The sequence below is a fragment of the Pipistrellus hanaki genome, assembly GCF_964339955.1.
Source record: "Pipistrellus hanaki genome assembly, chromosome: 17".
Lineage (NCBI taxonomy): Eukaryota > Metazoa > Chordata > Mammalia > Chiroptera > Vespertilionidae > Pipistrellus > Pipistrellus hanaki.
In genome coordinates this window covers 12161496-12187847 of record NC_140519.1, presented here as the reverse complement: position 1 = coordinate 12187847, position 26352 = coordinate 12161496, and the positions used below count along the sequence as shown (strand labels likewise).

At 48.5% G+C, this 26352-nt stretch overlaps 1 protein-coding gene across 6 annotated transcripts in view; it reads left to right on the top strand.

Moving 5' to 3' along the window:
- The window catches only part of ZFHX4 (zinc finger homeobox 4), a 194615-nt gene that overhangs the window by 165539 nt on the left and 2724 nt on the right, over positions 1 to 26352 (top strand). For all 6 annotated transcript variants that reach the window (XM_084864891.1, XM_084864887.1, XM_084864892.1 and 3 more), the window contains 5 exons: positions 6604 to 6737; positions 6955 to 7155; positions 8132 to 8249; positions 8751 to 14369; positions 24776 to 26352. The exon at positions 24776 to 26352 is cut by the window's right edge and continues 2724 nt beyond it. In XM_084864891.1, the coding sequence (XP_084721017.1) occupies positions 6604 to 6737; positions 6955 to 7155; positions 8132 to 8249; positions 8751 to 14369; positions 24776 to 26253 (7550 nt within the window). In that variant the 3' untranslated portion in view covers positions 26254 to 26352. The remainder of the gene's footprint in view (positions 1 to 6603; positions 6738 to 6954; positions 7156 to 8131; positions 8250 to 8750; positions 14370 to 24775) is intronic.

Here is a 26352-nt window from a genome sequence, read left to right as displayed (position 1 = left end):
AGAGGGTAGACCCTTTCCCCGTTCCTCGCCCCCCCACTACTCCCCAAAGCCAGCCCTGCCTTCCCCCTGTCCCCACGCTCGCTAAAAGCTTTTATTCATTTGAAACTAACATCTCCACCACTATCCGTCGCATGTGCCTTTTGCATGTGACTTCTATCAGTAGCCTCCCATTGACCTATTTTTAATCATAACCATCTGACAGAAGAGATGTGGGTAAGTTGAAGAATATTACAGGACGACCAGCAAGATTATTTTTTAATCAAATTTGCTTGTAATTTTTTAAGCGCCTTTCATTAATCTTAGCTATACTTGTGATTCCTCTGATGGCATATTAATTTTTCATAAGCGCAGGATTAGGTATCCCTTGGATTTTTTTTTTTCATTCAATCACAGGCACCCTCCCCTACACCAACCATGTAACCCTAAAAAATAAATGTTATTTTTCCTTTTTTTTTTTTTTTTTTTTTTTTTTTTTTACAACGTTCACTCAGGAATTTGCCCTTTTTAAGGGCATCTATTTGAAGCATTTCAAATGAAATCCAGTGAAAAAAAAGTTTACAGATGATTCTGCCTAAGAGAGAGGAAATATCATTGAAAAGGGATTAGACGCCGGGTAATTTTGATCTTCCAGAATAGACAAATCCCAGTAATGAAAGCTACTGTCTCTGAAAACAAACCTCCATGTCATGACATTTACTTGTGCACAAACAGTCCCTAGGCCGGCATCTGGTGCGGATACCTACGGCTTTCCCCGTGTTTGATTTGGCAAATAGATGACTTCATCCGCGCTTTGTATGTATGAGATGGAAATCCGCGGCCGCCATGAATAAATATTGCATTGGCTACTCTTGCTGCCCGCCATACCGAGCTCTCTTAGGCTGGGCTCATTGGAGCAGGAGAACTGCTGAAACAGGTTCAAGCCTATTAGTTTCAGGTAGTCATCTATCTTCTCCTCTAGTTCTGGTGACAGTCTCCCATAAAGAAGCTAATTTTCACTATGAAGACATTGGGTTGTGCAAAAAAAAAAAAAAAAAAAAAAATGTATCTGCCATTTTTATGTGCGAGTCCATTTAAGCCTGAATTACCCCGCGTTGGTGATTCAGCCATCTGCATATCTCGGTTTTGCATTCCCTTCACAAATGACTCCCCTCCCCGGGCCTCCCTGCTCCCACCCCCACTGCCGCTCGATGCTAAATTGCTCTCAGAGGTCCAGTGCGAAAAGCGCCCCTGCGATTCGGGCCGAGGATCTAGTGCCGAACATCTGATTCCAATTTGACTTAGACAGAGAGGATGTGAGGTGGGTGCGGAGCCGAAGGCAACGTGGAAAAGATGCCATCGCTGTGTGTTAAGAACTCAGCTCTTGGGGTTACTGACCGGGGATTGGAAGTGCCTGGCAGTTGGTGAAGGTCAAGGGGAGTGCCGTCTAAACCTCATTGGAAATGGCAAGGCGGTCGGTTGGTTCGCTCTGGAGCAGGGGTCTTCAAACTACGGCCCGCGGGCCACATGCGGCCCGCAGAGGAGTCTGATCCGGCCCGCCAGGTTTTTTGGGCAGTGGGCGCAGCCAAGGTGTTACAGTAGGAATTAGTAGTTCATATAGTCCGGCCCTCCAGCTCTCTGAGGGACCGTGATCTGGCCCCCACTTTAAAAAGTTTGAGGACCCCTGCTCTGGAGGATGGGCCTCCTCAGGGCTCGCTGCTGGCCTGTTTGCTTCTGGAAGGGCCGGGGCAGTGGTGTCCAGTGGTGTCCCTCTCACAGTGATAGAGGAGCCCCTCACCCCGCCCCAGGCTTCAGAAGAACATGTGAAACACAGATAGCACATTCCTGTTACACGGATGCTCTTTGATACTCGGGTGCGTGACGTTATGCTTGGTTTTAAATATCTTACACCCTCTACTGCCGAAACCGGTTTGGCTCAGTGGTAGAGCGTCGTCTGCAGATTGAAAGGTCCCAGGTTCGATTCCGGTCAAGGGCATGAACCTTGGTTGCGGGCACATCCCCGATGGGAGGTGTGCAGGAGGCAGCTGGTCGATGTTTCTCTCTCATCGACGTTTCTAGCTCTCTATCCCTCTCTCTTCCTCTCTGTGGAAAATCAATAAAATATATTTAAAAATACATATCTAACACCCCATAAAGGGTGGGTTTTGGAATCTCTTGAAAAGGGCTCCAGACTTACGTTGAAGGAGGGGTCTTACCTAGAACACCACCTCAGACTCAGGCACTCCATGCCACCAGCAACAGCCACTTCTTTGCATAACCAATGGGCTCATCACCCCCTAACGGCTTGAGTGACTGTCCCTTCTTAGGTGCCTGATGCCACCACTGAAACAGGATGGGAGGGAGCACAGGAGAGGACACAGAGTATTGCATAATGGGAGAGGTTTAAAACCCATTTTACCCCCACAGATGGGCCTCTCTGTATATCGAAAGGGGTAAAAATGAACTTTAAAACCAACTAGAAGAAATTACTGAGATGCGAATATTTAGCCTTGACACCTCCCAGACTTCAAGACAGTTCTTGCTTTTGACAACTGACAGGAACTTCTAACCAAGTTTTCTGCCTTCTAAATTGAATCTGATTAGGTGAAAAAAAACCATTACGTCTTCCTTGTAAATACTGCTAAAGATTGAATAACCACGTATGTATATATTGTTTTTCTTCTTATGTCAGTTATAAATGTCAAGAAATATGGGCAAAATGAATCGCTGTCTTAATGTGTTAGATGGGAAAACAGCGTGTCTCCACTTTGGCACTGAATTTTTAAGACAGGAAGGAATTAACACGCGCAAGAAAGACCCCTGTTTGTGTAAGCTGTTGTGTAGCCTTGCAGACATTAATCTCCAGGACTGGAGCTTTCAAAATGAGACTTGGCAATATGCAAGTTGTATTTGTTGAATATTCATTCATAATAGAAAAGCCTCCTAATGCCTCATTTATATTGTCATTTAAATCTAGTGCCACTTTAGATTAATTATAATCCAAATTACAGCTCTGTGCAGTACAAGAATTAATATAGAGTTTATCCAGATTAATACATTTGCATTGAAAATGTAATATGTCTCTGCCATGGCTAAGGGGACCACTTTTTAATAAGGGAGTAAACACGAGGAAAGATGGAAATTAACCTTCATTATTGCAATTAAAATTATCCTTTCATTGCAGTCTCATTAGAAAGAATACTGTATTGGTAATTATAATTTGGAATTATTTGGCGTTGAATAACCTTTCCTGTTACATTCAAGTTTCATAGTATTCACATATTATCAAATACATTGATTCATAAAACATTTAAAAATAACTCAGTATTTTGTTTTATTGTTTGTTTGTTATTTTCAAGATTTGCTTTGAGTCCATATATGCTACTGGATTTTCCTCATTTATTATGAGTATAAACCATTTTACAACCTTCTGTATTTTAGGGATTGAAAATTATTAAGTAGGCAGCATCTGAATGGAAAGGAATTATGTCATTTTTATATTGCTATCTCATGCAAGTTACATAATCACATAGCTGACAGATAATCATTGGCTCATCTATTTGGCAGTGCTTGCTTGTAATTGGACTTCATTTCTTAGTTCAAAGATGTTAAAAGGGCATTGCTTTTTATTTTTTTATTTTTTTGAGAATATTGTGATATCCTTAAAATAACACAAAATGAATTATGATACCACCTAAAAATTTCCTTTAGGGTATCAAACTGGGTTTATTTCAAATAAAGTTGCAGGCATAAACTCCGAGTAGTCCCAGAACTTAAAACTCTTCTAAAATTGGCTTTTATTTAATATATTTCTAGAATAAAACAATTCAGAGAGAGAACTCAAAGTCGAGTCCTTGTAATTTACCAGGAAGGCCATAGTCCCTGAGATTGCACCCCTTTGAAAAGGGAGAAAAAGCACACAGTCGTGAAATGTAATTTCCATCGCTTTGCAAAGAACCCGGATGACCTGCCTATCCTGTGAGTCTGTTCCTGTTGTATGGCATCCCAGCTCAGCATTCTTGCTTCTTCCTCTCAATGGCATGCATTTCCGGGGTGCCTAGATACAGCTGGGCATGGTGGAATCTAATTTGTATTTATAACTCCTTTTTAATGTAAAATAAAATGGTCTTTACACAGCTTCTAGCTTTCCTAAGATCATGGTTTAATTAAGTTAATTACACACAAAAAATATTGAAGTTGACCTATATATATGGAGTGGAATACTATAGCGAACAGCCCTTGCAGTAGCTATGAAATGACCATAAAACTTTCTTGATGCAGCACGAATGTCACAAAATTCAAAAGTGACTATATCATCCATGGATAGTAATAAGCATAAAAATAATATGGATTAATTAGACCAAATATGTACCCCAATTTTATAGTATAGTTTTAGTAAAATATCTCATGGCTTAAAATCAGTGTTTTTTGATCCTATATGGTACCAATATTAGAATATTTATGCTTATGATAATAAAGCCATAGCTGCTCATTAAATAGATTTAAATGTTTCTGGAAGGTTTTTTCCTATTGCTAATACCCCACAGGGTCTGCAAGCAGCAAGAGTCATGGAAATTCTCCTTTAATTTGTGTGTGACAGCCTTTGATAGCATAGGGAACTGGACAAGCTAATAATTTGGTTGTCTTATTCTACCATGTGCACAAAAGAATGATAAGGGAATATGAGAGTATTATATTCTTAAAGGAGCATAGCCTTACTCATTAATGGGGGACTTAAAAAAAATCTTCCAGTCTCAAAGAAGAAAGCAAGGGATAAACATTCCTGATGTAAATGACAATCACTTTACACAACTTGAACTGACATTTTAAGCCCTAAATTTTATTATTTGAAAACACTATCATATTCTTTTTTTGAATACTTTAGCACTTTAAACACAGCACCACAAAGTATATCCTGCTTTTTTTAAAAGCTATTTTTGATGCCATCATTAACTATGAAATAAAAATTCCTGTTTTTGACATATCTTTGGATATGAAATACTTGGGTTGTGTTAAATCGATATAATGATGTTCTTCAGTCTATATTCAAATTTAAGTTCATTCAAATACAAATGTGATCAGTTATTTTTTTTTCAAATATCTAGAAGGAACTTAAATTTCTCCAAGGCATCTGTAGATATAGGGCACATGTAACAATTCAAATGAAATCTCATGTTTGTAAATCTAGAAATCAGTGTAATAATTATTTGAAAACATCACCAAATCTGTGCCTACCATGATTGTCATTCTGTCATCGAAAGTCTACTTTAATTTTGGTGTCCTCAAAGTCCAAAATTTAAAATGCTTACTTTTAAATTTCTTTTAAAATTATAATTTTCTGAAAAGTTTATATCATCTCTACCCAGCATTAAAAAAAGAATGTAGTTTTTGGTTCCTCTTTCCTTTGTTTCCATAACATCCTTGACCTTATTGTTAAATTAAAACTGGGCTATTTCACAATAAGGTGCAATTTGTTCATTGATATGAACCGTATGTGGATTGAAAAAAAAAATCAAGATAAATCTTCATGCACAGCATACAATCAGATTACGCCCAGACTCTATATTCACACGGGGTCTGATAGCAATCAGTGGTTTAGCTTCATTGCATTTCAACATGTATTTGCACCCAGTTGTCCAGTGATAGTATCCTCACCCTGGAAATAATTTAGTTGCAAATTGACTGGAAGATGGTGAAAATTGAAAGTTAAAATTAGAAATACTCATAATAAACAGCAGAAAAAAGGTCAGATGACGCGGTGCTATGATGAGATTGGAATGGCTGGTAAATGAGGTTTTGTGTTTGTCGTGAAATGTATGTGACATGCCTACCCAATGTCACTGTAATATCCAGCCTCACAGAGGAGATTATCGGGAAAATTGATGCTGGAAAGAAATTTTCTGTTAGATTGGGAAATTAGAATCACACTCTTTTTCTTTGATGCGTGTGAGGCTTAGCTAGGCAAAATTTTAAACCCTCTTCACACCGAATATTTGGATCAACCTCATAAAAACAGCCATCTTCTTGAGATGCGAACTCTAAACGTTATACATGCAGCCAAACATGTAAAGCAAAGAGTAAATCACAGAAACAGCAGGAGACATGGATAGTTAATGTTTAAGTCCTAAAAATGCTATCTTTGTTTCTGAACTATAAGGAGTTAGCTCTTCTCAGAATCTTGAAATGTTTCCTGTGATCAGGAATTTTTAGAAGATAGGCAATTAAACATCAGTGGAGAGAATTCTTTTCCAAGTGAGCCTTTGTGAATGGAAGTAGACTTGCTTTCGTGTGATAAAGGCAGCCTGAGACACCAGTGAGCACGTGTTATTGATGAGTCTTCCAAGGTCACCGGGGGTTATCTAAACATGAGATAGGAGTACATTTTAAAATATATTTATAAAGTCCACCTAGTGGGTGGACACAGAAGCGTGCATCCTGCCTGTTGAGATTAGCATCGTTTATAAGTGCTTGTCCGGTTCCTTTTGTGGTTCGGTGGGTTTACAGCCAGCGCTCGATGAAAAACATAGGATCTTTCACGTTTGTCGTCGTTGGTCTTTTGGAGTTGACGCGTCCTGTTTTTTTGTTTTGTTTTGTTTTGTTTTGTTTTGTTTTGGGGGGTGCGATCAGGAATAATCACACCGGAGAAGGAGCTGAAGGTCAGTGTGGCGGGAGCGACCCAGCCACTCCTGCTGGCGAAGGAAGAAGATGTCACAACCAAACGGTCAAAAGCTACAGAGGACAATAAATTCTGTCCCGAACAGGTAAATACATGCCCCCCCCCCCTTTGCTCTATAAACCTGTGTTTTTATTTTAATTTAGTTATTATTAACTCCTGGTAGTGTCTGAGCCCCCAACGACTCCATGCTGTTGAAACATAGGCTTTGCGATGGGTGACCGATGAGCCCTGGGTATGGCCGCGGGTACTCGACGCCCTCGGACTAACAGTAGCACCCGCCGTGTCTGTTCGCTGTCTTCCAGTTCTATCAGTGTCCTTATTGTAACTACAATAGTAGGGACCAAAGCCGCATCCAGATGCACGTCCTGTCGCAGCACTCGGTGCAGCCGGTGGTCTGCTGTCCCCTCTGCCAGGACGTCCTCAGCAACAAGATGCACCTGCAGCTGCACCTGACGCACCTGCACAGCGTGTCCCCGGACTGCGTGGAGAAGCTGCTCATGACAGTAAGCACCCCGCGTGGTGACGTGCGTGTGACGTGATCCCTGGAGAGGCAGCGACAGCAAATCTGCACGTAACCGGGCCGTAGCGATGCGGTTCTTCATGACGCAGATCTGTCTCCCTGACCGTGTCATAGAGATCACAGTCCAGGGCCCCTCTGTTGTCTCTTTTGCTAAGGAACTAAATACGATACAGGCTGAAACCAGTTTGGCTCAGTGGATAGAGCGTCGGCCTGTGGACTGAAAGGTCCCAGGTTCGATTCCGGTCAAGGGCATGTACCTTGGTTGCGGGCACATCCCCAGTAAGGGGTGTGCAAGAGGCAGCTGATCGATGATTCTCTCTCATCAATGTTTCTAACTCTCTATCCCTCTCTCTTCCTCTCTGTAAAAAATCAATAATATATATATATATTTTTTTAAAAAAAACCTGTTTTTGCATGTCTACTAGTATGTCTTTATCCTGATACTCGAGAACGTTTGAAACTCAATGTGTCCATGTGTGACTCATCTTGTTAACATTACAGATATAAACACCAGACTGTTACTGAACAATCTATGCCTGTATCGTATTTAAAAATATATTTTATTGATTTTTCACAGAGAGGAAGAGAGAGGGATAGAGAGTTAGAAATATTGATGAGAGAGAATCATCGATCAGCTGACTCTTGCACACCCCCTGGGGATGTGCCTGCAACCAAGGTACATGCCCTTGACCGGAATTGAACCTGGGACCTTTCAGTCCGCAGGCCGATGCTCTATCCACTGAGCCAAACCGGTTTCGGCCAAAAACAGTTTTTAAAAGGGGAAGCAAGAACACGGCATTGTAATGGTGTTGATCTGGAATCGGAAGGGCGAGCAGTTGTCTATAAGAGCCATGAAGTGGCTGCTTTGGCTGGAAAAACCTAAGGGAGATGCAACGGCAGATGTGGTGGCGTCTCTGAAGGTCGGGTACCTCTGATGTGAGCCCCTTTGGTCTTCACAGGTGCCTGTGCCAGATATGATGATGCCAAACAGTTTGCTGCTGCCCGCAGCTGCCTCTGAGAAGTCGGAGCGGGACACGCCGGCAGCCGGCACGGCCGAGGGGGCTGGGAGATATTCAGGTATGCCCGCCGGGGACCCTGCTCTGCACAAAACACGCTCCGAGGCTGGCCTGTGTGGTGGTGCATGAAGGCTTTTACTATCCACGGAGTCACAACAAAGGCGCGGAGGAAAAATAGATCCCAAGAGCCATCATTGTCAATGCATATTTACTGTCTGTCTGTCTTTGGGCCCAGGGCCAGTGACCAAGAATATTCTTGGCTCTAAGTCCTGGACACGAGGGCCTGGCCCTCGGTGTCACACCGATTGTATGCAGCAGACTGTAATTACCTTTGGGTTCTTTTTTTCTGTACCCTGAAATTCCTCGAGGTCGGAGGTGATTTGATATTCACCTTTGTACCCACACTGCCTCTCCCAGTGCTTGCAACATAGTAGTTGCTCAATAAATATTTCTCTCATGAATCAATGAAATAGAAACCTGTAGAGGCTCCTACGTACAGTAGTGACCAGCCTGTGTCCCTCCTCTCCATGAGCGATCTGCTTGTGCTTTCTCTCCCGCACAGGCGAGAGTCCAGTGGATGACAAGAGCATGGCAGGTCTTGACGATGCCAAGACTTGTGAGGAAATCAAGAGCGAGGAGCAGAAACCAGCCAGAGAGCCCGTGGACGCGTCCGAGTGGAGCAAACACGGCGGCAAGGACGCGAAGATCCCGGACGCCCTGGCGGACCCGCTGAGCGAGCAGCAGAAGCGGCAGCCGCTGGCGGTGTCCGACCGCCACGTGTACAAGTTCCGCTGCAACCACTGCAGCCTGGCCTTCAAGACCATGCAGAAGCTCCAGATCCATTCCCAGTACCACGCCATCCGCGCCGCCACCATGTGCAGCCTCTGCCAGCGCAGCTTCCGCACATTCCAGGCTTTAAAAAAACACCTGGAGGCCGGCCACCCCGAGCTGGGCGAGGCCGAGCTGCAGCAGCTGTATGCCTCCCTGCCCGTCAACGGGGAGCTGTGGGCCGAGGGCGAGCCCGCGGCCCCCGACGACCCCGCCCTGGAGCAGGAGATGGAGAGGGAGTACGAGGTGGACCCGGAGGGGAAGGCCAGCCCCGTGGGGAGCGACAGCAGCTCCCTGCCCGACGACATGGGCTCCGAGCCAAAGCGGACCCTGCCCTTCCGGAAAGGGCCCAACTTCACCATGGAGAAGTTCCTCGACCCGTCCCGCCCGTACAAGTGCACCGTGTGCAAGGAGTCCTTCACCCAGAAGAACATCCTCCTGGTCCATTACAATTCCGTGTCGCACCTGCACAAGCTGAAGAAGGTGCTGCAGGAGGCCTCCAGCCCCGTGCCCCAGGAGCCCGGCGGCGGAGGCGGCGCCGACAACAAGCCCTACAAGTGCGGCGTCTGCAACGTGGCCTACAGCCAGAGCTCCACCCTGGAGATCCACATGCGCTCCGTGCTGCACCAGACCAAGGCCCGGGCCGCCAAGCTGGAGCCCGGCGGCGCCCACGGCCTCGGCCAGGCCGGCGTGGGCAGCCCCGGCCCCGGCATGCTCGAGTCCATGAGCTTAGCCTCCTCCGTCAGCAGCAAAGATACCCCCTTAGATGCCAAAGAATTGACTAAGAAGCAGACCCCTCCGGAGCTGCTCTCGGCGCAGCCGTCCCCGCACCACCCGCCGCCGCAGTCTCCGGCGCAGCAGCTGCAGATGCAGCTCCAGCACGAGCTGCAGCAGCAGGCCGCCTTCTTCCAGCCGCAGTTCCTCAACCCCGCCTTCCTGCCGCACTTCCCCATGACGCCCGAGGCGCTGCTCCAGTTCCAGCAGCCGCAGTTCCTCTTCCCCTTCTACATCCCCGGCGCCGCCGAGTTCAGCCTGGGCCCCGAGCTGGGCCTGCCGGGCTCGGCGGCCGCCTTCGGGATGCCCGGCATGGCCGCGGGCATGGCGGGGTCCCTGCTGGAGGACCTGAAGCAGCAGATCCAGACGCAGCACCACGTGGGCCAGACCCAGCTGCAGCTCCTGCAGCAGCAGGCCCAGCAGTACCAGCTCCCGCTGCCGGCCCAGAAGCCCGCCCCGCAGCAGCCTCTGCAGCCGCCGGCCAGCAAGCTCCTGAAGCCCGACCAGGCCGCCACCCTGGCCGGGGGGGCCGAGGGCCCGGCCGCCAAGGACGGCCCGGCTTACAAGGAGGCCGAAGACGGTGCAGACAAGCAAGACAAACCAAAGCAAGACTTTGCCGGGGACGGGGAGGGGCCCAAAGAAGGCAGAGACGCCAAGAAGCCCAAGTCCCTGGAGCCATCCATCCCGCCGCCCCGGATCGCCTCGGGGGCCCGGGGCAACGCGGCCAAGGCCCTGCTGGAGAACTTCGGCTTCGAGCTGGTCATCCAGTACAACGAGAACCGGCAGAAGGCGCAGAAGAAGGGCCGGGGCGGCGGCGGCGGCGGCGGCGGGGACGGGGACGACTCTGGCGCGGACAAGCTGGAGTGCGGCACCTGCGGCAAGCTCTTCTCCAACGTGCTCATCCTCAAGAGCCACCAGGAGCACGTGCACGGCCAGTTCTTCCCCCGCGGCGCCCTCGAGAGCTTCGCCCGCCAGTACCGGGAGGCCTACGACAAGCTCTACCCCATCGCGCCGCCCTCGCCCGAGACCCCGCCGCCTCCCCCTCCTCCGCCGCCCCCTCCTGCCCCGCTGCCCCCGGGGGGGCCCCCTCAGCCGTCCCCTCTGGGGTCCGTGAAAATGCCCAGCTCCGGGGTGTCCGCTCCCCTGCAGGCCCCGCCCCCCACACCCCCTCCACCCCCGCCGCCCCCTCCGCCTCCCCCGCCGCCTCCCCCTCCTCCGCCGCCCCCCTCGGCGGCGCCCCCGCCGCAGGTGCAGCTGCCCGTGTCCCTGGACCTGCCCCTCTTCCCGTCCATCCTGATGCAGCCCGTGCAGCACCCGGCGGCCGCGCTGCCCCCGCCGCTGGCCCTGCAGCTGCCCCCGCCCCAGCTGGACGCGCTGTCCGCCGCCGATCTGGCGCAGCTGTGCCAGCAGCAGCTCGGCCTGGACGCCGGCGGCTTCCTGCGCCACTCGGCGCAGTTCAAGCGGCCTCGGACCCGCATCACCGACGACCAGCTCAAGGTCCTGCGGGCCTACTTCGACATCAACAACTCGCCGGGCGAGGAGCAGGTGCAGGAGATGGCCGAGAAGTCGGGCCTGTCGCAGAAGGTCATCAAGCACTGGTTCCGCAACACGCTCTTCAAGGAGCGCCAGCGCAACAAGGACTCGCCCTACAACTTCAGCAACCCGCCCGTCACGGCGCTGGAGGAGCTGCGCCTGGAGCCGCCGCCGCCCTCGCCGCTGGAGCCCCCCTACAGTAAGGGGGACCCCGCCTTCAGCAAGCGCTCCTCCCGCACGCGCTTCACCGACTACCAGCTGCGCGTCCTGCAGGACTTCTTCGACACCAACGCCTACCCCAAGGACGACGAGATAGAGCAGCTGTCGGCAGTCCTTAACCTGCCCACGCGCGTCATCGTGGTGTGGTTCCAGAACGCGCGGCAGAAGGCGCGCAAGAGCTTCGAGAACCAGGCGGAGGCGAGGGAGGGCGGCGGCGGCGGCGGGGACAAGCGCGAGCTGACGGCCGAGCGCTACGTGCGCACGGGCGGCGGGCAGTACCAGTGCAAGAAGTGCGCCGCCGCCTTCGCGCGCATCTTCGACCTCATCACACACCAGAAGCGGCAGTGCTACAAGGACGAGGACGACGAAGCCGCCGGGCAGGACGAGAGCCAGACCGAGGACTCCATGGACGCCACCGACCAGCTGGTGTTCAGGCACTGCGCCTCCTCCTCCTCCTCGGGCCAAGGGGACGCGGCCAGAGGCGCCACCACAGCCCCCGCAGCGGGCAGCTCCGGCTCCGGCACGAGCACCCCTCTGATGCCGTCGCCCAAGCCCGAGCCCCCCGAGAAGACCTCCCCCAAGCCTGAGTACCCCTCAGAGAAGCCAAAGCAGAGCGAGCCCTCCCCCCCTGCGCAAGGCCCCAAGCCGGCCCCATCCTCGGTGTCCACCTCCTCCTCGGACCCACCGCAGGCTTCAGGGGCCCAGGCCCAGCCCAAGCTGTCCATGGGGAGGCCCCCCTCGGCCTCGCAGACGCCGGTGCCCGTGCCGTCCAGCCCCCTGCCGCTGCCCCTGGCGCCCCTGCAGAACAGCCTACCTCCGCCGCAGCTGCTCCAGTACCAGTGCGACCAGTGCGCCGTGGCCTTCGCCAGCCCCGAGCTCTGGCAGGAGCACCAGCACATGCACTTCCTGGCCGCCCAGAACCAGTTCCTGCACTCGCCCTTCCTGGAGAGGCCGCTGGACATGCCCTACATGATCTTCGACCCCAACAGCCCCCTGATGGCCACCGGGCAGCTGCTGGGCGGGTCCCTGGCCCCGATGGCACCCCAGGGGGGCGCCTCCCACCCCGCGGGCCCCGCTGCTGCAGCCGCGGCGGCCTCGCTGAAGCGGAAGCTGGAGGACAAGGAGGACCCGGCCGCCTGCGGCAGCGAGAAGGACGCGGGGGGCGCCGGCGGCGAGGACCAGCACCGCGACAAGCGCCTGCGCACCACCATCACGCCCGAGCAGCTGGAGGTGCTCTACGACAAGTACCTGCTGGACTCGAACCCCACCCGCAAGATGCTGGACCACATCGCACGCGAGGTGGGCCTCAAGAAGCGCGTGGTGCAGGTCTGGTTCCAGAACACGCGCGCCCGCGAGCGCAAGGGCCAGTTCCGCGCCGTGGGCCCCGCCGCGCAGTCCCACCGGCGCTGCCCCTTCTGCCGCGCGCTCTTCAAGGCCAAGTCCGCGCTGGAGAGCCACGTCCGCTCCCGCCACTGGAGCGAGGGCAAGCCGGCGGGCTACAGCCTGCCCCCCAGCCCGCTGCTGGCCGCGGAGGACGGCGGCGAGAGCCCCCAGAAATACATCTACTTCGACTACCCGCCGCTGCCGCTGGCCAAGGGGGACCCGTCGAGCGAGAACGAGCTGGCGTCCACCGCGTCCACGCCCGCGAGCAAGACGGCCGAGCTGTCCCCCAAGCGCCTGCTCAGCCCCTCGTCGTCCTCCTTCAAGGCCGAGGGCCCCGAGGATGGGGAGCCCCTGGGCGCCCCTCCCGCCGCCGCCGAGGCCGCCTACGACCCGAGCAAAGCGGTCGCGGACTTGGACGAGACGTCGTCCGTGACCACAGCCCTCAGCGACGCCTCCACGGGCGACGAGGCCGGCGCCGAGGTGGAGAGCACCCTGGGGGGCTCCGGGGACGGGGGGAAGCCGGGCCTGTCCCCCAAAGAGCCCAGAGCCCTCGATGCATTGCCAAAAACCGCCGCCGCCACGCCCCCCGCGGAGGCGTGCGAGGAGGAGAAGTTCCTCTTCGCCCTCACCAGCCCCTCCTCCGTGCACTTTGGCGACAAGGACATGGGCGACCACGACCAAAGCTTCTACATCACCGACGACCCCGACGACGCCGCCGACCGCAGCGAGACGTCCAGCATCGCCGACCCGAGCTCGCCGAACCCCTTCGGGTCCGGGTCCGGCGGCAGCAACAACCCTTTCAAGTCCAAAAGCAGCAGCAGCAACGACCACCACCGGCCTGGCCACAAGCGGTTCCGGACTCAGATGAGCAACCTGCAGCTCAAGGTGCTCAAGGCGTGCTTCGGGGACTACCGCACGCCCACCATGCAGGAGTGCGAGCTGCTGGGCAGCGAGATCGGCCTGCCCAAGCGCGTGGTGCAGGTGTGGTTCCAGAACGCGCGCGCCAAGGAGAAGAAGTTCAAGGTCAACATCGGGAAGCCGTTCACGGTCACCCAGGGCGGCGGTGGGGGCGAGGGCGCCAAGCCCGAGTGCGCGCTGTGCGCCGTCAAGTACTCGGCCCGCCTGTCCATCCGGGACCACATCTTCTCCAAACAGCACATCGCCAAGGTGAGGGAGACGGTGGGCAGCCAGCTGGACCGGGAGAAGGACTACCTGGCGCCCACCACCGTGCGGCAGCTCATGGCGCAGCAGGAGCTCGACCGCATCAAGAAAGCGTCGGACGTGCTGGGCCTGGCGGTGCAGCAGCCCGGCGTGGTGGACAGCGGCCCGCTCCACGGCATCGGCCTCCCCGCGGCCTACCCGGGCCTCCCCGGGCTCCCGCCGGTCCTCCTCCCTGGGATGAACGGGCCGTCCTCCCTGCCCGGGTACCCACAGAACTCAAACAGTAAGTCACTCCCGCCCGATCCATCAGTGATGGTAGGCAGCCCATCCCATCCCAGGTAACGAGGAACAGGGTACATTGGAATCTCTTCATGTCAGGGAGCGAAGCCATTGAATAATGTCAAATGCGTGTTTTGAAATGGGCTAAAAATGAACCACCAGGAAGCAAGTCTGCCTGGATGTACGCAGAAAAATAAAGACTAGCGAGGTCGTAGCTAGTCTTAGAAACCTATTCATTATTTATATCTTTATGTCTTAGAGATGTTCCTTTTATAGAATCATCTCAATGTTGTTTTCAGATGGCATTTAAGCACAAACATGGGACATGTTGTTTGGTGAACATACTAAGAAAGTGAAGCATTCACTAATACATTTTTAAAAGTATATATTTTATTGATTTTTTTTTTTCTTACAGAGAGGAAGGGAGAGGGATAAAGAGCTAGAAACATTGATGAGAGAGAAACATCGACCAGCAGCCTCCTGCACACCCCCCACCGGGGATGTATATCCCCTTGACTGGAATCGAACCTGGGACCCTTCAGTCCGCAGGCCGACACTCTATCCACTGAGCCAAACTGATTTCGGCCATTCACTAATACATTTATGGGTATCTTAATTTATATTCTTTCCAACGGAGGCTTTTTTGTTTTTTTTTGTTTTCTCCCACTCACATGCCTGGAAGTTCAAAAGTTAAGGGCCTCTAGCCACAGGAATTCACCCACAATACACCTACCAGTCAATAAAGCTTATATTTAGTTTAACTACTAACAATACGACTTCTGGGACAATTTTTAATTTGATTGTAAAGAATTTTGGACAGTAAGATTTTTATTTTTGTAGCAGCCATTGTTACTTATTTAAATGAATGTGCAACCTTAGAGGTATATTAATATTACCATTCCCTCCTACCCCTCGCTTCACCCCAGCCGTATAAATAAGTCAAACAAAATGATAAAGCTTTCTTAGGCAACCCCAGAAGATGGATCCGATTCAGTGCTCATCAAGAGTAATGCAATTTGTGCGGGTTCAGAACAGTTCATGAATGAGTACAGGTATGCTGTTCTATTAGGTGCCAACAGTTGAATGCAGTGAGCTGGGCAAGGACTTAGCCAAACCTATAACAAATGTTAAATGTATTATATGTTCTATAAAAGTTATACATTATGCAAAATAGAAAACCATTCTAACAGATGTGAGGTGATACCCCATTGTCACTTTAATTCACATGTCTTGGATGATCAGTGATTTTAAACATTTTTCTTTTCATATGTCTCTTGGTCATCTGTATGTCCACTTTGGAGAAGAGTCTATTTAAGTCCTTTGCCCATTTTTCAATTGGCTTGTTTTCCTTTTGTTAAGTTGTGTGAGTTCCTAGTTTGGATATTAACCCTTTATCAAATGTATCATTGCCTAATACACTGAGTGGCCAGATTATTATGATCTCTGAATGCATAATAATCTGGCCACTCAGTGTGTGTGTATATATGTTAGAGGCTCCCCCATGAATTCATGCATGGGGGGGGAGGGGGGGTCTGGCCAGCCTGGCCAGGGGCTGTTGGCTAGCCTGCCTACTGGTTGAATTCCTGGTTTGGGGGACAATTTGCATATTAGCCTTTTATTATATAGGTTATACACTGAGTGGCCAGATTATTATGTGTTCAGAGGACATAATAATCTGGTCACTCAGTGTAGTTCTCCCACACATTGGACTCCCTTTTCATTTTGTTGATGGTTTCTTTTGCTGTGCCAAACCTTTTACTTTGATGCAGTCCCATTTGTTTTCTCCTTAGTTTCCTTTGCCCTAGGACAATGATCACATGTGGCTCTTTGGCCCCTTGAGTGTGGCTCTTCCACAAAATACCACATATCCTAATTAAGTTAATAACAATGTACCTACCTATATAGTTTAAGTATAAAAAAATTGGCTCTCAAAAGAAATTTCAATTGTACTGTTGATACTTGGCTCTGTTGACTAATGAGTTTGTTGACCACTGTTCTAGGGCAGTGGTGCACAAACTCATTAGTCAACAGAGCCAAATATCAACAGTACAGCGATTGAAATTTCTTTTGAAAGCCAAATTTTTTAAATTTAAAATTCTTCTAATGCCACTTCTTCAAAATAGACTCGCCCAGGCCGTGGTATTTTGTGGAAGAGCCACACTCAAGGGGCCAAAGAGCCTACATGTGGCTCGCGAGCCAGTTTGCCAACTTAGGAGATGTATCTGCAAACATATTGCTATTAGAGATGCCTGAGGTTTTGCTGCCTATGATTTATTCTAAGATAAAGTTTCACTTTTTTACATTTAAGTCTTTTGTCCATTTTGGCTTTATTTTTGTTTATGGCATAAGTTGGAGGTCTAGCTTCATTTTTTTGCATGTATCTGTCCAATTTATTGAAGACTGTATTGACCCCATTGTATGTCTTGCCTCCTTTGTCAAATATTCATTGAGCATAATGGTTTGGGTTGATTTCTGGGGTCTCTGTCCAGTTCCATTGATCTATATGTCTGCTCTTGTGCCAGTACCAGGCTGTTTTGATTGTAATGGCTTTGTAGTATGATTTGATATCTGGTATTGTGATCCCTCCAACTTTGTTTTTCTTTCTCAAGATTGCTGTGGCTATTCTGGGGGTCTTTTTTGGTTCCATATAAATTTTTGGAGTATTCTAGGTCTGTGAAATATGCCATTGGCGTTTTAATAAGGTTTGCATTGAGTTTGTAGGTTGCTATGGGTAGTATGGACGTTTTATGTTAATTCTACCAATCCAGGAACACTTATTTATATCTTCCTTTCTTTTTACAACGTCCTGTTGTTTTCCAAGTATAAGTCTTTTACCTCCTTGGTTAAGTTTATTCATAGGTATCTAAATGTTTTTGTTGCTATGGTAAATGAGATTGTTTAATTTCTGTTTCTGAGAATTCATTGTTAATGTATAAAAATGCCATCGATTTCTGGGTGCTAATTTTGTATCCTGCTACATTGCCAAATTGCTTTATTTAAAAATCTAGTAGTTTTTTTGGTGGAGTTAGGATTTTCCATGTACAATAACATGTCACCTGCGAATAATGAGTGTTACTTCCTTCTTTCCAATTTGGATACCTTTTATGTTTTCTCATCTGATCGCTGTGGCAAGGACTGCCAGTGCTGTGGCGAACAGGAGTGGTAAAAGTGAGCATCCCTGTCTTGTTCCTGTTCTTAGGGGACATGATTTTAGTTTTTGTCCATTGAGTATGATGTTCGCTGTAGGTTTGTCATATATGGCCTTTATTATGTTGAGGTATGATCCCTCCGTTCCACTTTGCCAAGAGTTTTTATCAAAAATGGGTGTTGGATTTTTTGAATGCCTTTTCTGCGTCTGTGAACATGATCATGTGATTTTTTGTTTTTCAGTTTGTTTATTTAACATACCACATTCACTTATTTGCGAATATTGTACCAGCCTTGTATCCCTGAGATAAATCCCACTTGGTCATAGTGTATGATCTCTTTAATATGTTGCTAGATCTGATTTGCTAATATTTTGTTGAGGATTTTAACATCTTATGTTCATCAGGGATATTGGCCTGTAATTCTCTTTCTTTGTAATGTCTACCTGGTTTTAGAATTAGAATTAGGATAATCCTGGCCTCATTAAAAGAGATTGGAAGTATTCCTTTCTCTTGGGATTTTATTTTTATTTTTATTTTTTTGTGTGTGGGGGGGAATCGTTTCAGGAGGATAGATGTTAGTTCTTCTTTGGTAAAACTCCCCCATGGAGCCATCCTCATCTTTTCTTATAAAAACAAAATATGCCCTATGATCTTAGGAGATATTCCTATGTTAACTTTTACCGTGGGAAACGTGAACCAGGGGCACCACGTGGCCTATTGGCTGGGGCCAGCTCACTGGCTGCCTGTCCTCAGTGACCTGCTGGCTGTAGGGTAGCGGGAAGGGTCTGTACACTCAGAGAACACTGCCCCTGCCCTGAACTGTCACCGTGTACTCTCCTCCCATTAGACTTTAGGGTTCATTACCTAGAAATTCTTGGGGCCTTAAATATCAGCTACAATTACGTGTTTTGTTTGTACATTTTAATTGTTAGAATTGCTTACAAGAATAATGCTATTTTTGCATATGAATATCAATTTCTGTTCCTACTTTGTATGTCACTGTGATTACTAATTGACACCTAGAAAAATGTTTTATGTGGAAAAACACTTGTGATCGGTTATAAAAGAGTTTGCCCACATAAACTATAACGTGAAAAACTAAACAGTGATGTAAAATTTAAAATTTTAAATAAAATAGGGAATAAAATAGGGAATAAAATAGAGGAACATCTGGTACTCTATATGCACTAAGAACACTCCAAGTGTCTGCAGTCATTGATGCCTGTGTAGTCGCCCCTTCAAATAGTGGTCAGAGCCTCTTGCTTTCCTCTCCACGGGATCAGAGGCCTTTGCTTGGACAGTCAGTCCCTGGCGGGCAGTTCTGTCTGACAGAAAGTGATCAGGGGAGAAAGAATATGTTTGTGACATACCTAGATGCCCTAATCTTCCTCCTCAGTCAGCTCCGCGTACATACAGGGCGTCTCCTCCCTGCCACGTGGGCCTGTTCATAACCGCCCAGTGGTGGGAAGATGGCAGGCAGGCCTCTGCAGTGAGCAGCGTCCATTATGCCTCAGGCACCGAGGACCTCGGTGCGAGGTGTACCTGTTGCTTCATTAAATCCTGAACCAAAACAGATGGGAGAGTGTCATAAATAGAAAGGGTGAGTGTGTGAGCATACCTACTGCAATTTCTCATGAATTCGTTTAATTTTTATTTAGATAGATTTTAAACATAGCACAGCAGGTTACCAGCAGAACCTCATTCTGAGGGCCTGAGTTCCCCCCATCTTTCCCTGTTCACTCATGTTTAGGTTAGCTCAGTGGTTTGCCGCTCTGTTGACTAATGAGTTTGCCGACCACTGGACTAGACTAAATGTTACCGTCTAGTTGGAAACTGTGAAGATTAGGCAATGGTGGCATATTGTGTACAAAGCGGTAAAGGGTAGTATATGACAGTGGTCGGCAAACTCATTAGTCAACAGGTAGCAAACCGTGACTCATAAGCCACATGAGGCTCTCCAGCCGCGGTTTGCTCACCACTGGGTCAGCTGACCTGTGGTGGGTAAAGCTGAATATTTTAGGCATCTCGCAAGGGGAGTTATGCTTCTCCATCTTTCTATTGTGTTCTTCCTCATCATTCAAATACTTCTCCTTTGCTTTATGGGAGAAATAGACATACCAGCGAGGTGAAGTCAGAAGGAGAAAATTACTTCATAAGTAGAATGTTTCTGTATTTCTCACAATTTATCTACGTGACTAAACTTTGAGAATATTCCGTGTTCATCTTGGGCCCATTTTAATGGGGTTTTAGTTATGCAAAAATCTCCAATTTAAAAATACTCTGTCCCTTTGGAGGTAAGTTAGAATGTTTTGACCCTAAGGGAGTCACTAAAAAGGGGCTCCATTAAGAAAGAGCGGTTCCGTGAAGCAGTAAGTCTGATTCCAAAGGCTACACCTGTGAGTGTACATTCGTTGCCATGGACATGTTCGGTTTTATTATTTACCAACCTCTGAGCCACATGAGGTTTAAACATTTTTTTGGTTTAAACATTTTTTTATTCTTGGTTTAAACATTTTTTAATTCTTTTTTGGGGGGCAGGCGGTTTAAACATTTTTTTATTCTTTTTTGGGGGGCGGGCGGGAGCAGAAGCGCTGTTTACCAGCTTTTATGCTCACCAAACTTCCTTGCCTCGCTTCCAAGGAATTGTCACATTATTTAGTCTTTCAAGATCATGAAGGCGGCCCCTGGGAGGGTAATGCACATCACGTGTGCCTTCGCTTTTCAAGCAAAGGAATTATTTTCTGCTTTAAAAATTTTCCACATTTGTCTCTTTCTATCACGATCATGTGTAAGAAGGGTGAGTGGTGAAAAATATCACAAGCCTGTACGCCTGGAAAAAATTAGAAAAGTTTAAACTGACATTTTTATCCTTGAGTGTGTTAGCTTCCTTTCTGGGGAGGGGGGCTCAAGATGAATAGGGACTTGATTTTCTATTTTTAACGTATTTACTTTATCGTTTTAAGCAGTGTCTGATTTTTATATGTTCCATTAGTGTTTGGAAATACTGCCCAACCCAATTTCCTTAAATGGAACTTCAGAACATGCCTTGTGCATTTTTCTCATACTTCAGCGTAATTTACTAGCGCAGTTGTGGTAAATCTAGATAAGAGTAAGTCTTTAGTAATTTTATCACAATTTTCTGTGGCCCTGAGTATATAATTACTTTTATTTTCACCTCCAAAATAAATTTTCTCTCTAGGAGACCTGGATCAAAGGATCACGGGGGAAAGGAACCACATCTAAGTTCATTGTAAGGCAGGCATTTTCTCCCAAAAACATCACTTTGGAGGAAAACCAAACAAAATTATGGTAGTTTGATTGCCCGTAGTAAACTTGAGCCTCTTAGGAGGAGTTAGGGATCGGGAAAGAATGCATCCGATTCCAGGCTGTGATCAGTTCAGTTTTTCTCTTCTGTTTTTTGGTTTTCCTGTGTCTGTTGGCTACCGACCTTTGGACTGCAAATTTTTACAGGCTTATGGTTTTTACTAATAGGCCCGATGTACATGGTTCAGTATCCTGAATCTGCATCTCTTTCCTAAAATTTTCAGCTGATTATTTAATTCTGCGCAGTCCTCGATTTGTCGAATTCCTAGAAATCCCTAATAGTTTTGGACTACAGTATCTGGGATTTTAGAAGACGATTGCATGATCTTTACTTCATTGTATGACTTCTTGGTAGGAATCTGTAGACTCTGTCTGATCGGAAAGCCTACTCAACAACCACTGCTGTTTAAGTCTCTGAGTTCCTTAAAGGTTTTCTCATGACACAGAGATGAGTGAGCCAACAATTTCCTGAGATTTATGGGGGAAAGTTGAAGTCTCGTTGTACTAGACTTAGAGGTAAGGTTGGCTTTATGAGGCGGCGAAGAAGCTGGCTACCCACATGGTGCCCTTCTAACGTGCAGGGAAGGCTCTGCTGTCCTTAGTAAGGCTTCTTCCGCCTGGAATCACTCGTGCCTGGAAGTCTGTGGTTAGATAGTAATTTGACTAAATGCATTATCCTCTCTGAAATGTAAAATAGCACAGAATATCATAGTGGGAAGAAACCTCAATCTAGTACTGGTATATATGAAGCCTTTTCAGAAATAGATGTGTTTATATTTTTTTTTTCTTGAAAATAACATTGTATGCAGAGGCAAGCAGAAGATACCAGGCCAAGTGGTGTAGGAGTAAAAGCAAGGGAGTGGAGGACTTGGGCCCCCCACAAGCAATTCCGTCATGTCACAATTTTGTCTGAGTCCCCAGAATCAAGAAGTTTATCATACTAAATTGGGTGGACTAAAGACCAGGTAACTTATTCATTCTTACCATACCCTGCGAAACTTAAGTCATGTTAAATTTGTTTCAATGGTGCAGGCCATTTTTCTGTAAACCATGGATACTGTTATCAGTTTCTCCCAAAAATACAATGTTACTTTCAAGGATTTGTTTTCTTTTTTTTCTCTTTTTTTTATGCTATCACTCTAGTAAAACAGTTTCTTAAACTTTAAGATTTTTAGCATCTGTCCTCACCAACAACTACAGGACTTATTTCAGAGCAGCTCAGGGATGAGTTGGGTAGGTTACCAGCTGGCAGAAAGCTAAGCTAATTGATAGGAATCTGATAACAGTGAGGGTGGTCTTTGAGGACTTAGGGCACCTTGAATTATAAGCGAAGCCTAAGAAAAGCTTTCTGAGCTGGGTAAAGACCAATGAAGACACTAAAGTCTTTTTCTAGCTACAGAAATACCCTGTTTCCCCAAAAATAAGACAGTGTCTTATATTAATTTTCTTTCCCAAAGTTGCGCTAGGTCTTATTTTTTGAGAATGTCTTATTTTCGGGGAAATACGGTAGAAACAGGCAGTTTTTGTGTCACTTCAAAACAAATTTTTTTAAGCACCCAAATGCTTTATTTAGCGTGGAGGTAAGATGTTGACCCATAAAATGATTGTCTTAAATCTCTGATCATTCTCTCTACAGCTATGCACCAATAATTTAAACTCCACTCACCTTCTGTCTGATTCATTCTCCCATTGAGCCTCCAGCGCAACCCTTGTTCTGATCACTCAGTGGTGAGCCTTCCCTTGATCAGCAATGAACCAGCACCATCCGGGAGGGAGAGTGCACTGAGTCCTCCATCCCAGGGTTTTAGGGGCAGAGATTAAAGGGGAGGGACCAGGGAAAGATCTCAATAGCCCAGTGGTTCTCAATCTTTCTAATGCCCCGACCCTTTAATACAGCTCCTCGTGTTGTGGTGACCCCCAACCATAAAGTTATTTTTGTTGCTACTTCATAACTCTAATTTTGCTACTGTTAATGAATCGTAATGTAAATATCTGTGTTTTCCAATAGGCTACCCTGCTAGTGTTGAGAACCACTGAGACCATCGGAAAACAGATATTTACATTACGATTCATTAATAGTAGCAAAATTACCGTTATGAAGCAGCAACGAAAATAATTTTATGGTTGGGGGTCACGACCTTAGAAAGGTTGAGAACCACTGTCAGCCTATTCAGTAGCTTTCCAGTTGCGTCCATGCAGAGTTTTGGTCTCCACTGATTGATTGGCGGCACTAGGGCAGGGGGTCGTTACTCAGTGCAGCTGGGCCTGGAGCTAAACTACAACTGAGGCCTAGAGGTTATCTCCAGGGAGGAAAGGTCAGGGGGCCCAAACCACGATAGGCTAGGGAAGGAGAAGTCAAGGTCCCACCCTGTAACTGGTTCTCCTTGTTAGGCGCCTGGGCTTTCCATCCTGGTGACCTTCTGGACCTGGCCCATCAGCCTTGCTCGGCTTCATGTCTGTGTAACTGCCTACAGCACAGCCAACGGAGCCACCAGGACAAGCGGGGGAAACCATGTTTTATACAAAAAGCAAAGCCTGAAGAAGCATTGTGTTGGGGGGGTGATAAAGTTGAGCCTTAATATCTCCCTTCCTATCAAGCACTCTTAGCCAAATTGTCGGCATGGTAATGAGGAGCGTGACCTGCAGCCTGGAAAAGGAAATCAGCGCGGCCATGCCCCCGGTGGTCACCATGAGCACTGCCATCCACTGCCCCATGAGCACTGCCATCCACTGCCCCATGAGCACTGCCATCCCCTGCCCCATGAGCACTGCCATCCCCTGCCCCATGAGCACTGCCATCCCCTGCCCCATGAGCACTGCCATCCCCTGCCCCATGAGCACTGCCATCCACTGCCCTGTGGTGTGGGGTCTTCCTGGCTGTTTACACCTGCTATTAAGTTAGCTTATCACCTCTTTCTTCAGTGTAAGTTCATTTGTCACCTGAAACTTAGGCAGGTGGATTTCATTGAAACTTTTTTCATTTTTAAATTTTCTTTTTTGATTAAGGCATTACATATGTGTCGTTATCCCCACCTTGGAATTTGATAGCTAATTATTTTTTGTGAACGTGGTAATTACCAGTGAAGGAGAGTGGGTCTGCCTTCCCAGTGGTAGAATGAAAACTGGTTAAGTCCTAACCAGTTTGGCTCAGGGGGTAGAGAGTCAGCCTGAGGACTCAAGGGTCCCAGGTTTGATCCCGGTCAGGGGCATGTACCTTGGTGGTGGGCACATCTCCAGTAAGGAGTGTGCAGGAGGCAGCTGATCGATGTTTTTAACTCTATTCCCTTCCCTTTCTCTTTGTAAAAAAAAAAATTATATATTTTTGCTGAAACTGGTTTGGCTCAGTGGTAGAGCGTCGGTCTGCGGACTGAAAGGTCTCAGGTTTGATTCCAGTCAAGGACATGTACATTGGTTGTGGGCACATCCCCGGTAAGGGGTATGCAGGAGGCAGCTGGTCGATGTTTCTCTCTCATTGATGTTTCTCGCTCTCTATCTCTCTCCCTTCCTCTCTGTAAGAAATCAATAATATATATATATATATATATATATATATATATATATATATATATATATATATTTTTTTTTTTTTTTTTTTTTTAATGGTTAAAATGAATAACTGAGTAGAAATCTTGCAAAGCTTACCAACAGGGAGATGTTCTTTCTCTCACCTTCCGTCTTCCATGCTATGAGAGAGCCTTTTTTTCTGGGTCCAACGTTGCTAACCTATGCAGATGTCACTCCTCTAGTTACGGCGGATGGGGGTTAAAACGAATATAAGAAATACGGCAATCTCAGGACAGCAGGGGCAGGCAAATTTCCGAGCATGTATAACAGGAACTCTGGGGACGTGGCCGCAGCTGAGCTCCGTTTAGGGTTAAGCCTCAGGCCCCCTGTGACCCCGTGCACTGACGGCTCATCTCTCTGTTGTCGTTTTCAGCTTTGACGCCTCCCGGCCCAGGCATGCTTGGGTTCCCCTCTTCAGCCACTCCGTCTCCCGCCCTGTCTCTCAGCAGTGCCCCCGCCAAACCGTTGCTGCAGACTCTACCACCTCCACCACCTCCTCCATCCTCTCTGTCAGCACAGCAGACCGAGCCGCAGAACAAAGAACCGGAGAAGAAGCAAAGTAAGCCAAACAAGGTCAAGAAGATCAAAGAGGAGGAATTGGAAGCCACCAAACCCGAGAAGCACCCCAAAAAAGAGGAAAAAATCTCATCTGCTCTTTCCGTGCTGGGCAAAGTCGTGGGCGAGACCTCGCACGTGGATCCGACCCAGCTGCAGGCCCTGCAGAACGCCATCGCCGCCGGCGACCCCGCGTCCTTCCTGGGCGGCCAGTTCCTGCCCTACTTCATCCCGGGCTTCGCGTCCTACTTCACGCCCCAGCTCCCCGGGGCCGTGCAGGGCGCCTACCTCCCGCCCGTCTGCGGCGTGGAGAGCCTCTTCCCCTACGGGCCCGCCGTGCCCCCCGGCCTGGCCGGCCTGGCCCCGGGCGCCCTGCTCACGCAGTACCAGCAGAGCCTGCAGGACTCCCTGCAGAAGCAGCAGAAGCAGCAGCAGCAGCAAGACCCGCTGCCGCAGAAGCCCAGCCTGGCCAAGGCGCCCAAAGTGGAGATCAGCGACCCTCCGCCCGGCCCCGGGGAGGCTGCGGACCCCAAGGAAGACCAGGGCGCCGCTGCGGCGGCGGCAGAAAGCACAAAGGAAGAACCACCCCGGTCCGAGCCCAAGAGCGCGGACTTTGCAGACACTTACGTCGTCCCGTTCGTCAAGTATGAGTTCCTGTGCAGGAAGTGCCAGATGATGTTCCCCGATGAAGACGCCGCGGTCAGCCACCAGAAGTCCTTCTGCTACTTCGGCCAGCCGCTGATGGACGCCCAGGAGACCGTGCTCCGCGTCCCGGTCAGCAGATACCAGTGTCTCGCCTGCGACGTGGCCGTCGGTGGGAGTGAAGCCCTCAGCCAACACCTCCAGTCCAGCTTGCACAAAGAGAAAACAATCAAACAAGCAATGAGCAATGCCAAAGAGCATGTTAGATTATTACCTCACTCAGTCTGCTCCCCTCGCCCTAACACCACATCTACCTCGCCGTCTGCAGCTTCTTCGAATAACACCTACCCTCATCTCTCTTGCTTCCCCGTGAAGTCCTGGCCCAATATCCTTTTCCAAGCGTCCGCCAGGAAAGCTGCTTCTTCCCTGTCCTCCCCTCCCTCCCCGTCCTTGCCTTCAACGGTTACCTCAAGTCTGTGCAGCACCTCAGGGGTTCAAACCTCACTACCCACAGAAAGTTGTTCAGATGAGTCTGACAGTGAGCTGAGCCAGAAGCTGGAAGACTTAGATAATTCTTTGGAAGTCAAGGCTAAGCCCGCTTCTGGCCTAGATGGGAATTTCAATAGCATTCGAATGGATATGTTCAGTGTGTAGGAGTGAAGACAGGATCCCGTGCTTAAAAAAAATAATAAAAAATAAATAAAAATTAAAAAAAAAAAATAAGACTTTAACTGCAGTTCCAAAGCTTCTCTA